Source organism: Trichoplusia ni, chromosome 22, assembly GCF_003590095.1.
Source record: "Trichoplusia ni isolate ovarian cell line Hi5 chromosome 22, tn1, whole genome shotgun sequence".
In the NCBI taxonomy this organism is placed as follows: Eukaryota; Metazoa; Arthropoda; class Insecta; order Lepidoptera; family Noctuidae; genus Trichoplusia; species Trichoplusia ni.
Window position 1 is genome coordinate 404,723 of NC_039499.1, and position 15,450 is coordinate 420,172.

At 36.8% G+C, this 15,450-nt stretch overlaps 1 protein-coding gene across 4 annotated transcripts; it reads right to left on the reverse strand.

The window, feature by feature from the left end:
• Window positions 1-67: 67 nt before the first annotated feature.
• Window positions 68-15,195, reverse strand: LOC113504462 (carbohydrate-responsive element-binding protein). Of its 4 annotated transcripts, none has more exons than XM_026886754.1 (17): window positions 14,745-15,195; window positions 10,934-11,040; window positions 9,189-9,262; window positions 8,985-9,110; window positions 8,747-8,903; window positions 8,181-8,276; window positions 7,719-7,904; window positions 7,323-7,619; window positions 6,854-7,152; window positions 6,608-6,775; window positions 6,020-6,236; window positions 5,734-5,849; window positions 5,485-5,655; window positions 4,874-5,001; window positions 4,325-4,448; window positions 2,487-2,616; window positions 68-2,186 (listed from the first exon to the last, which is right to left on the reverse strand). In XM_026886754.1, exons 1-17 carry the CDS (start codon window positions 15,029-15,031, stop codon window positions 2,062-2,064), a joined length of 2,808 nt encoding a protein of 935 aa, XP_026742555.1. In that variant the 5' UTR covers window positions 15,032-15,195; the 3' UTR covers window positions 68-2,061. The 4 variants fall into 4 exon arrangements, with proteins under 4 accessions (XP_026742555.1, XP_026742554.1, XP_026742553.1 ...); XM_026886753.1 differs by having other exon boundaries at window positions 6,854-7,236; window positions 7,734-7,904; window positions 14,745-15,194; XM_026886752.1 differs by having other exon boundaries at window positions 6,854-7,236; window positions 14,745-15,194.
• Window positions 15,196-15,450: the final 255 nt, after the last annotated feature.

The following is a 15,450-nucleotide window of genomic DNA, read 5'->3' on the forward strand; positions in this document are numbered from 1 at the left end:
AATAATTTATTATTAAATTATACCACCATGTTTGTTCCAAATAAATAAAATAAAAACAGCCATAAGGTTTCGTTTCCAGATTGTATTTCCAATAGAACAACAATTGCACTTAACCTCATTTAAAGCTCACGAGCGCGGCGCAGGCGCACCCACGCTAGACGACAACGTGCTGCCAGAGTCAACGATACTTCATAAAATTATCACTATATAACAAATTACAACAATATTTACGTTGGCACCGATTTATATATAGTAATATAAAAACATTTGTGTTATCACACAATATAAAAATATTTACTTACAAGTACTTACGTAAATACACTTAGACAATTCTAAATTAAATCTCGACAAGTTCAATAAATTCTTTCTTTAACTTACGAACTACATTGGTATTCACGGTTATCGGACAGGGAAGCACATGCACAGTCCTTTACAGGATGCGACCCTGGGTCGGCGGGATGGTCCGTTTCCGGGTCCTCATATAGCGAAAAATTATGTGTCAGCTCATTGAAAAAATTGTATTGATATAGTAAATGCAATATATACATTTCATAATGACAGTCAAACATATTAATTTATGAATTTTTGTTTAAAAATATGATACATTAATATAAAACTTCGTGTAAAGAACTGTACATGTAACATCTGGAATACGCACTCGTAAGAATGCACTCTGTGGGTGTTAAATCTTTGGTAAAATCGTTTCGTATTTATTAGATTTACTTGCCTCATTGACTAAGTGACAGCGAAGCTAGCTGCCACTCCGGGGACCTGAGGTATCATCAGGTCGGGCAACAATATTGTTATTTTAGAAGGAACCCAATAAAGTGAAGGATTATAAATCCCAACATGGCGGATTGTACAAGCTGTGAGTGTACAAAATGTACAACTCTTCGAGCATCACTAGCGACAGACATATAATTATGTATGTACATTACAATTATCTATCACGTAAAAGGCACTAGCATAGGACACTTCAGCAAGATTCACATCAATTGTGATTGGACACTGTTTCGCCCGGATTTCGCATTAAACTTGGACTTATTCCTGTTATATAATAACAGTTTGATTTTGATGTTCACAATGTTATCTAATTGTGATTGTTACATTTCAATAATAGTTCGTTGTTTGTCACAAACAATGTTAATGAAAACATACGTCATCGTACAAGATGTGCCCAGATGTGATATAGGCTTTACACATATAACAATAATTGAAGGTGAACCAACAATTTTGATTAGTAATCTTAGTAAATATAATTTAAAGAAATAACAATTTACAGGGAAATAGCTACAACGTACAGCATTTTAACTTACAGAGGCGTGTGATGCGTTTCTGTGCGCCAAATTGTGTAATTATAGTTGGAGCTATCCACCTGATATAATTTAAACGAATATTTTATATGTAACCTGTGTGTGTATTGACAGGTTACATGTAAAAAAAAACTTCGAACAAACAATTTCATAAGCCAAACCTCGTATCTAACTTGATTTCAATTATACAAAAAAAATTATGGGGTTATTGTATATACAATTATACAAGTGCTACCAAATATATAAACAGACCGAAAAATTAACAAAAATAAATAAGGCAAATATGTTCAAAGACATGATCAGCGACATTTTATACTCACAACGGTTTTATATAATGTGTTGATTAATATTTTGATATTTATATGTACATTATGTTCAACGACACGTGAGGTGCCGGATTCCTGCGGACTCTAGTTCCCAAAACTATTGTAATGAAATCTCTTAGACTAATTTGTCGAGATCAGTATTAACAATTAAGGCGCCCAGTATAAATTGGCAAGCGGCAAATATTGAACTAAACTTAAGTTTAAGTTTAGCAATACAAGTAATAGAAATCGGGAAATTCCGCATAATACAATATAACAATTTTATAAATATTCTATTTATAAGTACGACGCCCGATAACATGCGGTGGTACGCCAAGATAGTCTATCACGGTATTGACAGTTCGTGGACAACAATTGGTACGCTGGTATGATGTAGTACTATACGAGTAGTGTTGCTAGCGCCACCTGCAGCAGGGCGGGCGTTAGGTGGGCTCGGCCTTGACGGCGGCGCTGGCGGCCACGGCGGCGCGCGCCTCCTCGGGCAGCCGCTCCGGACTCGTCAGGATGTCCGTCGTCGTGCACAGCACGCGCAGCGAGTTCAGCACCGCTATACATACATTATGTAATATTCTTTAACCACGGCACACTTATATTAGATCGTTTATTTACGGCATTTTTCGGAATGTTGGACCAAAATATTTTTTTTTATTAATGAACATGGAATGTACCCTATCAGCTCTCGCGTAAGGCGCGTTTATAAGACAATGTGACATCACCGATATTCGTATCTATGGTGACGCACACGTGTTGCTGAGAGCCGTTAGTAGTAAAGTATTGAGTATACCTCAATGAGTTTTAATGAATATTTTAGACATTTATTATACTGATATATTATGGTGTTACATACCGGGGCGCATCTCGACGAGCGAGCAGTGTTGCTCGGCCCACAGCAGCGTGGTCCGCACGAGGTCGGCGGCCGAGCTGCACGACACGCACGCGCTGAACGACTCCACCAGCGCCGCGCTCACCACGCTAAACTGTACGCACGGCTAAGGAACGCTATTGCAATACACACATTGGAGAAAAAAGAGTCTTATATATTTGCTATTTGGCATCCAGGAAAGTTGGTATCGTATATGTATTTGCCATAAGACCCCGTGGTAAAATAGTCGTATAATAGTCAAGACTCTTGTATAAACTTTACCTCATTGGATGTCATGATTTAATTAATAGGCTGAAAATGTGCATAATCAAGATATTAAATGAACTTCGACGAAAAGCATGAAACAGAATCTTCAAGTCCGGTAAATATTGTTAGTAAATGCGTCTCAAAATATTAATTTACAAACAATACGATAATTCTATACTTATACCATTTACTTTATCAATACACAACTTGTATAAATACTATACAATGTTGAACCTTTATCGCACTTAGATTTTTCTCAGGCAATCTACCAAATATTTATATATTTGTAACACAACACGTGACTTGATATAATAACTGAAGACGATAGCATATTGATAACTGAACAAGCTATTAAAATTATATCAATTAAATTAATTTCAAGGTCTATTTTAGTATGTTGTTATTAACCTAGGATCAAAAAGCTTAAATTGCATCAGCCGCTGTCGTAGGTTATCGCGACGTAGAATATTGGCGTCTCAAGATCTAACAAGTTCAAAAACCTACGAGTCAACCATGAATGCAAGCCAAAATACTTTAGAAAACTCAAAACTGTTCATTTGCAAAATATTCCTAACAATAACCTGATATAAACTCGGTATAATAATCATTTTTGTTATTCTTTATCTGTGACGTAAATCGAGCCTACTAAGTATAAAAAATGAACGTCTAATCAAGACTGCAAGTCTGGCGGCAAAACAAGTGAGTGATAAGGTTTATCAACGGCCCCGATTAGAACCCCACGAGACAACCTAGTGACAACCGAATAGTCCAAGGACCTTCGCCAGTTCTTTGTTGTAAAAACTCCAAAATTTGTGGCAAAAGTTATGCTAAAAAAATCATGTTTAATTTGGGCAGAAAACAAAGGTTATCAGTTTCAAGTCATGAAAAATAAAAAAATGTGCAGTATTTTTAGTATCATTTTCCTTATGATATTATTTATGGGATGTACTTGTTACGATAAAATCTGCGAATTCGTGTTGCGTGGTTTTTCGTTTCTTAATGCCATAGAGTTGAACCTCTAGACGAAAGACTATCATGAGGTGTATCTGTTGCTTTTTACCTAATCGACTTGTTATTATGGAAAATTTGTCTGCCGGGCGAAATTTATCGCGCTTGACAACCACTAGGCCTTTTCCTTGATTAACTAAGCTGTTTTCAACTAACTTAAAAACGAGGAGGTTCTCAAGTCCGTCGTCTGTATTTTAATGAACATTTTTGTCAACTTCGTGCTAGAGGAACCGATTTTGTTGATTCTTTTTTCTGATTTTGTTCCATTCATTTAATCAAGATTTACTCAGGAGCTTTTATTTGCAGACGGTTGTATGTTCTTTTCGTTGGAAAAAATATTATTTGAAATTGTTACCCCTTGCTGCACTGCCCTTACGTACTTTCAGCATAGCCGTTGCCATTTTAGAAACGAGATGCTGTGAAGTATACCGTCTAATTGGTCTTCGACCGACGAAAAAATAAATTATCGAAAAACTTTTACCTACCCACATACCTTTCAAGTTTTTTTTTTTTATAAATTTAATTGTAGGTTTTATATAAAAGGATACCAGCCAATACTTCCAGTTGTGCATGGTGCGGTTGGCAACGTGTCGCGCGAACATCTCTCGCAGGCGGCCCGAGCGCGCGCGCGACACGGGCGCACCCGTCGCCGGCAGCAACGAGTGGCAGTTACTGCAACACGGACATACCTTATACTTACTGTATGTGACTTGATTACTAACGATATTTATCCAAAACTTAGTTTATTGGTGTTTCGGAATGAAATCGATAAACTAAGTTTACTATTTGTTTTGTAAAATGATAGGCAGCGTTGTTGAGATATTTCTTCTACACGGCTAAATAGAGAGAGGGTGCTGTCTATTGATGTTTTGTGTCGTTCAAAAAGTAATTCTTTTAGTCTTTTTTCAATAAATGAATTTTAATTTGAAATGTTGGCCGGATTCCAATTTTTCTCTTCGTACGATAGGCGATCTTTTTTGCCAAGTTAGCAAACGTTATTTGTAATAGATTATTATTAGTGATTAAACACACTAAGTAACGGCGTCAAGCCTTTCGTTTTTATACTGTTCAGTAACTTAGCGTCCAGTTATACGTACGTAATAGAATTGTTCAAGCATTCTATTTGTTGCCGCAAGCTCTCCATCTCTTCTTTAATTTGATTCCTTTCGGCTTTCAGCTGCTTTATGTACTCAGCGCCCTTTTGTAGCATTGCAGCTTTGCTTATCTATAATAAATAAAAATTGATAGTACGCTATTTCCTATATGTCCCGTTATTAAATATTCAGCAAACTATTCGCCTTAGTCATGTAATGATAGCAAACGACCTCGAAAAGTGTCGGAATAGTCATATCTAAATATATTAGATAGGAATTCACTATCTCAATCCAATCTCCTACCTAATCCGAGGGGATTACGCACGGCCTAAACGAAAAGTTGTTTTTATGTAAAGTTTAAATATTGATCTTGTTCCTTCGAAATCAAAATTGAAAATTATTATCAAGTAAACCGCGAGGAAAAATCCGTCTTAGAAATATTTTATCAGCTGCTGATTGGACGAATTCAACGTACGCTTAATGAGCGTGACGCACGACGGTCTTTGCACCCCACTTGAGTTTGACGTAATCGTTGCACTGACGTTTCTAGCGTCGGATATGAATAGATAGGCGTTTTATGTATTGTGTAGGGAACAGGTAGGGCGGTGGTATACCTTGGCGGCGGGGTTGGTGTTGAGGTGCGGGATGAGCGCCTGCAGCGTGTCGAAGCCGTTCTTGATGTTGTAGCGGCGCTTCTGCTCGGCGTGCAGGTGCGTGCGGCGCGGCTCGCGCGGGCTGCCGGCGCGCGGCGACGTGCCGCCCGGCGACGTGGGCGGGGACAGCGACTGCGACACAACGATACCTTGCACTGCACTGTTACACACACCGGCTCCCATTGCTTATATCCTTGACATCATACTTACTTGATGAGGTGACATGACATCGCTACCGATAGGCGATGGCTGCGCCCTCCTGATCGGCGACCTGGTGGGATCTGTACTAGTTCCCTCTTCACTGTTCAGCTTGTACAGACTTTGCGCTGAAAAGGTAAACATATAGTTATGGTCGCGGTCGAAAGTCAGAGTTGATACTGGGCACAGACTAGACAAGTATATCTTGCGGACAGCCAAGGGCGTGCCCCGGTCTAGTCTGCATCCAGGAGACAATAAAGCGTGCGAGCGAGTAAGGTAATATAATAAAATGACTGACAGTGTTGCGCTGAGAGCAGCTGCGCGAGCATAACGCTAGCTTGCGGCAGCGTGGGCTCGGAGGCGACGCTGTTGAGCGGCGGCGGCCGGCGCGCCGCGCTCGCCGAGCCGCTCGCCGCGCCGCTCGCGGGTCCCGCTCCGCCCTGCCCGTCTTCTGCCACGCCGCTCGACGTCGAACGTGACCGAATGCGAATGCCACCCGGGTTCGACTCGCGAGCCTGCAAATTGGCAAGTCTTGTACGATACACGTACCCTTACTTACCATGGGATATGGTTCGAGCGATTGACGAGATTTCATTGCACGAGGATACGAGCGATTAAATCGCTCTTCACTTCCACAGACATCTGTTGGTCAATCAAATAAAGGTGATCTTGTAAAACCCAAATTAATTTAAACAAGAAATTTGATCTCAACAACCACAGCAATTTTATATTTGAAAAGCTCGAAGCTCGAACCTTCTGGGAGGAGCAGTTTTGTTAGAATATATAACAGGTTACCTCTCGCGATAGTAAGTAACTACGTAACAATCCGGCTCATCCTGGCAACAAAATATTATTTATACAAAGGCAAATACGTAGAAGCGCATACCCTCGCCGTGTGCTTAGTGTCGGGCGCGTCGAGTGGCTGCGCCTGCGAGGGCGCGCTCACGCTCCAGTCGGGGTTCAGCTGTGCGCCCAGCGGCAGGCTGTGCGAGCGGAACTGCTCCTTGTTGCGGACCGCGCCCCCGCCCGCGCCCCCCGCGCCCCCGCTCGCCAGCTGTCGAACACACCGCGTGTACTCATCGGAACCAACTCCACCGACCGTCCTCTGCACGTCCTCAACACTGACACTCACCTGGGGCGTTGCGGCCGGCACTAGCGGCGGAGAAGGCATCTTAAAAGAGCGAGGATTCACCGTAGACGATGTCTTCGCCTTGTAAGATTCTGCAGGACTTGGCTGCAAGTACTGCATTTGCGGCGAAGTCTGTCGCGAGACCGAGCGGGACTCATAGCCCTGCGGGGACACCGGCGGCCCCGCTTGGCTCATCGCCTGCCCGTAGCTCTGATATTGATTGTTCTGCGGAACCTGGCTCGTGTAATGAGAAACCCTCTGCCTGGGTTTCTCCCGGCTGTACCCGCTCCGCCCCTGAATAACTATAGTAGAGGCGTATTTAGAATTTTGTACAGGTTGCTGTAATAATGATACTGTTTCTGGTGCAGTTTGCGATGGTGGAACACCTGCAAACGCAAAATACATTGAAAAAAACGGAATAGTAATAAAGAATAGATCTTATGTTGTTGTGTATATCTAGTGTAAGACTAACCTGCGTTGTATTTGTTGTAGACAGGCTCTGACTGCGAGACGATTTTAGGAGTATTAACATATTGTGACCTGGGAGACGTCGTCGCGTACACGTTTGTATGCATTTGCTGATCTGGTTGTGAGGTGTTTTGCTGTTCATAGCTGATAGACTGGTATGGCAAACACATGTCTTGAGCATTAATCATATTGTTTTGGAGGTCGGACTGGGCGAAAATCCTTCCGTTAACGTACATTCCCATCTGCTGCTCATTCTTTATAGTTTGTTCTGCCATCATCATTTGAGTATTGTTATTTGTACCTACAAACAAATATCGGATTTAATTATTATCTCTGTATATACCTAAATGTGTACTACATAGAAAACTTCAAAACTTATTTATTTAAAATGTCGACTCACAAGGGAATGACATACCATGCAAAGACATTTGACTGGTAGGCATTGTGGCAGTAGTGTTGCTTTGGCTCCCGGTCAGAAATCTGTGAGGAGTGTAGGACTCCACGGCCATGCCGCCGCGATACATCGAGTCTTCAGCCGGCAGCGGCGATTCCTCAGGCACTGGCGGTAATCTAGGGGTCAACAGATCTGGAACATATGTGGACATTAACATACTGGCAATCGATAAAAAATCTGATGCAATACACTCGTATATTGTAAGACAAAAGAACAGTATTTTTTTAATACAGCATTCATGCGTTCATCCGAATATCATTCTATATATTCCGAAAAAAAAAACTTTTGTCCAGTATCAAATTTGCGTGAGAGGTTCAAAATTTTCTGAAGCTCAGATTGACCTAAAAAGTGACTTATAATAATTATGATTTGCCGGGGCTTTCTGTAACACGTTGTTTATTAATTTACCTTGAAGTGGTTCCAATGTGTCCATAAAATCATCAAGATTCGGTTGAAGGGGACCTAAGCTGGGTTGTATGAAGTCCGCCAAACTTGCTCCTCTAGCTGCAAGGATAAAATAACATGTCTGTACTGCAAATATGTCTTCGCTTGCTGTTGAAAGACAAGTGCAAAGCGACAAAAACGTAACGGATCACATTTAACTTAGAAGGTAGATAGTAAAAACTGACCCAATGATGACGAACAAGGACTAAAAACCCAGTACCAAAGAAGCAAAGTTAGGTAGAATCGTAAAGCAATCAAAGCGCTGCTAAATAATATTCGTAAAATGATTAGGTATCTAACACTCAATATGAATAGCTAATCCGTAGATTGTTTTCCCTAGATACTAGATAAAATGTTTGACCCAATTTGTCGACGTTAGGCAAAATCGTATCTTGTAGGGAAAACCATCGACCGGTTTAAAATGATAGGCCTAAGATGGATTGCGTTTACTATAAATTATGATAAATAGTGTTTAGTAATAAGCATGAGAGTTTTAGTTTTCGGCCATAGTAGTTGGTTGTATAGTTTACCTATTTCCCTACAATCTGGGAACGCGAAGGGTTGATGGTTGGTGATAGTAGAGAAAAGCGTGTCAGTCATGAAGTTGAGATAGTCTTCGTCTGTGAGCATGTTGCCCGCGAGATCGCTGCATTGCGAGAACGATTCCACCGTGTCCATGTCCAATATCTACACAATCACATTTACAATTACATTGAATACAAATCAATTTATTTTAAATTCATATTATTCAATTACATTGATACCCACCGTATCCTGTACGGAAGTGTCTCCCTTTCCAAGGAGTCGCATTATATGAAACTTGCGCCATTTTTTATATTCTGCAATAACAGCTTCGGCCCGACGTTTCCAGTATTTACCTTCTAATATTGTTGCCTAAAATTAAATTATAAATTTTAACGACAATAGTTTTTTTTAATGGTATGCAATAAAGTAAATAAGCCATACGCTTACCTCTGGTTTTACGTGTGTGTCAACATCTAACGGGGAAGCGAATTGGCATACCAATGTGTTTTGTTTCTTTATGACTGCAAACAATTAAAATTAGGTTTATAAAATTGCGGCAAATTAGGTAGACACGGTATTCTTTGAAAACGTATCAATAATACTTTTGATTTTTAAACCGGAGGAAAAATGACGAAGTTCCAATGTTGGTAAATTAAATTTATAGACTAAAAATTAAAAATAAAATCTAGTTCCAAAATGTATGTCACGTGTCTTTAAAATGACCAGAATATTCAACAAGCTGAACGTACAAGCTTGAAAGGCTTTCTCCATATCGTAATTTATTATAGTAGTCTAGATATGCACCCGATAATACGTCTGGCCGAATACTCCCTGACGTCATCAACACGCCTTTATCATTGTTAAAAAGGAGGCGTGACCATAAACTGTTGTAAAAACTTTACACCTTCAACTACAGTATTATTTTGTAAAATACGGAAACGCATTCAAAACTAATTGAATACTAGAATACAGGTGTACCATTCTAGTATTAAAGTTATTTGTCAACCCGTTTAGCACATTTTTTTTCTACGCGTACAACTTTGAGTAACACATGGAACACTGTCCTCGAACCGACTTAAACATTATAAAAATATTGTATTTAAATGATGTAGGTACACAATAAGTCACTACATGGTAGCAGCAATCAAATATAAATCAACCTTGTCTTTATTATAATGTGTGTTTGGGGTCAGCGTTATCTTCTGTAAAATGTATATGACACCTATGTGACCCATTCTATTTAACTACAGGTGTTTGTTGACCCACGCAATAACGTGTGGAACTCGCTCACCGACGGTTTCGTATCAGCACCTATCATTATCGAAATATAGTCAACACGCGTCTATTGCATGGTTGTCTGGTACGAGTCTTTTGTCACACAAGTATGTTGCGATATTGCCAACATAGAATTATGATTTTAGGAATCTCATCCCGTCAAAATCAATCCTCAATATGGTATCTTAAATTTTAACTAGGTAGGTACTTTAAATGTTTTTACTGGGGCATGGTTGATAAATATGAACTAAACTACGTACCAAACCAACTTACTACAATACATTTCTACACTAGATGAAAACTTACGGTACATGTGATGTGTGCATATACATTTTTCATCTATCCTGTGTTAATATGTGGTTAACAATATTCCGAAATTTTATTTTGGTTAAAATGAACAAGTCAAAATACACATTCAAAAGGATCTACTTTTGATCTTAATCAAGCCTGTACAATAAGGTCCGTATATTCAAGTATTATATTGTACTAAGTTTAATTGAAGCGCTCTGGCTGAGGTACGCATATTGTCAGCAATTATGGCGGGAAAAGAAAAGCATCACCCAAGTAATCTGTATGTTTTAATTTCGCTCCACATATTCTGAGAACACTGGCAAAAACCCCAAGGACAATAATAAAAGTAGCAGCTCATTTTAAAACAATATTGCTATTTTACAATATATTGGCATCCACGAGGTAAACGGCCACTGCGAAGCGTGTAGGAATCGTATCACATAATTGCTACACGTACAAGTCTGGTCAGATAGTACCAATAACCACGCTTGTTGATCGTAAAATATTGTTACTTTCCCACATATTTCCTTCAAGTCCACATACTTAGTAGTAATGGAATTTTCCTTATGGGCAGTTACTGCAATTAGCTACTTGATTTAAAATAAATACAAAAAGTAAACACTTACACTGCATGTGCCAGCATCGCCATATGACGTTGTTCAGTCTAATCTTGTCCTTCCACCGTAGTTTTATACCTTTGAAACGATTCCATTTAGGGGAGGTTAGTTTTTGTCTGAGAAAAATAAAACATAAATACATTTAACAAAAGTGTCAACTTACCATGCTCTTCCTATATACCTAAACGTAGTCACAAACTAATGTTACATAAATACTTCTCACTAATATTAACTATAAAGGTTCTAGAACTAATAATAATCATCTTCATATTAAACGAATTTGTAACTTCCATGATTAGAAAAAAATAAGAAATATATTTTTCAAAAGTACAGACAATATAACAAAACTGTGCTGCACAGTGGAAATAAATTGTCAGACAATCAAGTGGTAAGCTGGTTATCAGCATCGCTATCAATATATGATCTTAAGCTTATTGCAAATAACAGTTTGATAAGAAGGGAACATATCCTATCTTATCTACAGTTTCTACTTGTATAAATATAAGTCAGAAAGTAAATTAGATGAACAATTTGTAGCAATACATTTGTTAAAGACGAAGATATTGTACCGGAAGAACTAATACTGTGTCGCCATGAATGTATGCTGCTTCAAGATAGTCATATAACACTAGATAAAATTAAACTTTACAAGATTAAACTTCAATATGATCTACAATCACCTGAGCACGTTTTATCGGCGTACAACTAATATAACCGACAAAGATTTTATACATACATATATCGAGAAACAGAGATACGGGATTAAATTGACATCACTAAACAATAATCTTTTGTAAGCTTCGGTATTGTTATGTAAAGTAAGGAAGAGATGGGTTGGTTATTAATGACATAGACTGACAAAATCCATGTTCCGGATGGTACGTAAAGTCATCCTGGGTACATCAAACTTAGCTTAACAAAAGTTGGAAAGCCAACATTTTGTGTATTAGAAGCTGTTCTGATACGTACATCGACATGGACGACGAAAAGGAGCAATAAATTGGAATCGCAAAAATAACTTTGTATAATAATTTAGGTCTAACTCTTAAGTTTTACTACCGTCTATAGCCTTTTGTAAGTTAATTATTTTTCTAGGAATGTTAATGTTATTTTATATCTTCTTAGGGATATCGATATGTCTACTGGGATAAAGAGGTGAATTTCCTTTCGTTTTTACGAAGTTATCGAATGGCATGATAGTTTTTCAGAGAAAGCATACCCAACAGATAGACACAATTACTTTCGCTTTTGCATATTATTATGATTATTTTCATTTATCAAAGTAGGTTGACCACAATCCTTGCAGTGGTCGTTAAAATCGTAAAAAGTCTTTCGAACAGGAAATTTGGATAATTGATTTTGTGTTCATTTTAAAGATAAAGATCTTATTTGAAGCTGATATTGCCGCTGCTTCTTTTTGCACATGATATAAGTAATCAACAATAAAGCTATTTCGGCTCCTTGATACATTTTAGCAAACATGAAAATGTATTATTTAAAAAAAAATGATCGTATTAATCTCATTTGACAGACGTTCCAACATATAATATTCAGTCACTAGGACAATTCGTAGTGAGTAAGCTTCGACCTTATTTTTCAACAATATGTAATTAGTTGGTTAAACAATATATTAACTCATTGTCGTAAAATTAGTTAATTGTGTTTTGCTGTTTTTAAGTTTATAATCCTCAAATAGATACTATGATGTAGTTAATTGAATCTTTGTTATTTAAAACACAATTCCGGCTCGGATTATCGCAGTCAAATTCGAAAACAAGTATTTACGATTTACGCAAACTATTGTCAAAACCCTTATAAGAACAGCAATTGAAGCACATGCAAATAGCATTTATTGGGGTAGTAACATCTATGCCACTCAACTATCCATGCAATGAGACATGTTACAAAATTAATAGAAACCATAAAAATCTTCCATCACAAATAAACAAGATAATTGTATTTCAAGAAGAAGTTATGAAATAGTGATACACATAATTAGCAAATACACAGTTTGTTTTAACTAGTTAATATATAAATACTGTTCTATTTCAATAAATTACATAATAATTATCATAATCTATCAATACACTGCTACACAAGTTCAATCCTTATCATGATTGTGGCACACTATCATAAATGTGTCTTAAACTGGATTTAGTTAGTTACTGTCTCAAATACAGTATTAACTATCTATTTTTTTTATAAAAAAATAATAATTAATAATTTTGTATTTAGTTTAAAATGTAGATTGTATATTTAAAATAACTATGTAGATTTATATAGCAGATATAATTGAATTGACATGCAACATACATCTTGCTTTGAAATGAAATGAGTTCTGCAACCAAAGCTAGAAGGATATTTAACTCAATATCCTTTAATCCTGAAACCCTAAAAACTTCTTCAAATTTCATGAGATTGCATATAATTATTGTTGTTGGATTCCAGTGATTTATATTCCAAAAGATCAAATAATTTAAACTGATACATTACAATGTACATTAGATATAATCAAAACATGTCAAATTGCCTTTTACCAAACCAGAATAACTAGATTCAAACACATTAACTAATTAGGAGTTTGTTTTCTTTGAAGTTCAAAATCTTGTTATTTTCTATGTAATGCAAAATGTATCAACCTCGAGTCTTGAGTAAATCTAAAAACATAATATGTTTACATTGAAGAAATCAGAAGAGCAAATAATATAAACAAGCTATCTGTAATATGTGACAATGTGACTGTCAGTGATTCCTGATCAAATGGATTGTTTTACAATTGATTCTCATTACATTTGATATTAACAAATATCATAATATTTAGCATATATTTTACTTGAAAATTTAGTAAAATAAATAGTATCTAAAATGAAATTATATAAAATGATGATTGGTGGCCTGATAGTTGTCTAATAGAAGGTATTAACTAATCAATTAATTTGTAATAGATAATCCAATGTTTTATCAAATTATATCATGTTTCCTATAAAACCAATATGGGTGGCAATTATTAGGTTATAATTACCAATCCAAATGGAGTAGCTACTGAATAAAACTAGATAATTGAAAATGAACTAGTCTAATCAAGATTCGAGCCATTTACATGAACTCGTATTTAATTAGGTTACTGTTACAACATTTCATTTCAAGCATGCTAAGTATTGAGGGCTATTGTGTAATAGAAAGAGCAACAATTTACACAAAAACAAAGAAAATATTCATATGACTGTTGTTTTACTGCAAGTTCTTGGTACTAAGCTAGTAGTGATGTAAGCTAGTGTTAATAAAATGAAAAGTAAATGATTGACAACTAAGTAAGTATTCATAGACTGTGACTTATCTCAGCAAATGACCTGTGTCTTTTGTACTGGCTATGATGACCTCCCCTTATCTTTGCACGCTAAACCCAATGGAAACATACAGTTTCCTCATTTTTAGAGAACATTTCATATTTAACTGATTTGTATTGATTTGTTACAGAACTTACAGTGTAAATATAAGACTAGTGCCTTTAATAATAAATTCTATGATAAACAACACTGCACTTGATTCTCCTCTAATTTCCATACATTAGAATTTAAATTACTAAATTGCTTTTAATACTGTAAATATTATTGTATATCCTTTTCCAGAACATACAGTAATATTCCTGATAAACAGTGAGGGTCACAGCTCATAAAGTCGCATTTTTCAGAGAACATAACAAAATTAAATACATATGATGTCTTGCTAAACAAATACAAGGAAACAAAATGACAATTATAAGCTATCATGGCATGTTTATTCTTTAGAACCTATCAATCTAAAAACTAGAAGAACTCACCTGTATGCCAGAGTCATGCATTTGAATAACTTTGTAAGAGATATTTCTATAGAAAGTTGTTGATGCTGTTTACTTTCCTCTTTATCAGGCATATAAGGTTTTGGCGCTCCAGATACAGTGTAAGTGGCTACTGTGGTCACTTTTTGGACATTTTGCTCTTCATCAGGAACCGTAACTAAGTCGTCAAAGTCATCTTGGGCTTCAGCTTCAAAATGTGACACCATAAAGTGTCCCGAGTGTATGGTCTCTTTCTCTGGTCGAGGCTGCCGTTTTTCGACATCGTTCATTTTGAAGATATGAATGTAGATGTATACCAAATTAATATGTTATAACTATCTGTTTTATTATATTACGTTTAAATAAATGTCTATCAACTTTTGGACTTATCCATATTTTTACTTATCACTCACACTTACAGACACATTGTTTTTTTCATCTGACAGCTAATGTTGCTAGTGCTTCATTGGTAATTTTTAGACGTCATTGTTTTTACAATAGCAACTTTGAATTGTTTGTGGCGTATTGTTCACTTGATTGAAAATGAATGAGTTTGCACGTTTGCACTGCAGTTCTATTACATAATTACCTTTTTAAAAAATAATAGATGAGAGGAGTTAAAAAAACGAATGATTTTTTGGGTTTTAAAGTGCCTCAAGGACTAAGTGTCATTACGTACAAAAAATCCTTTTTGATGCTGAATTTCAAC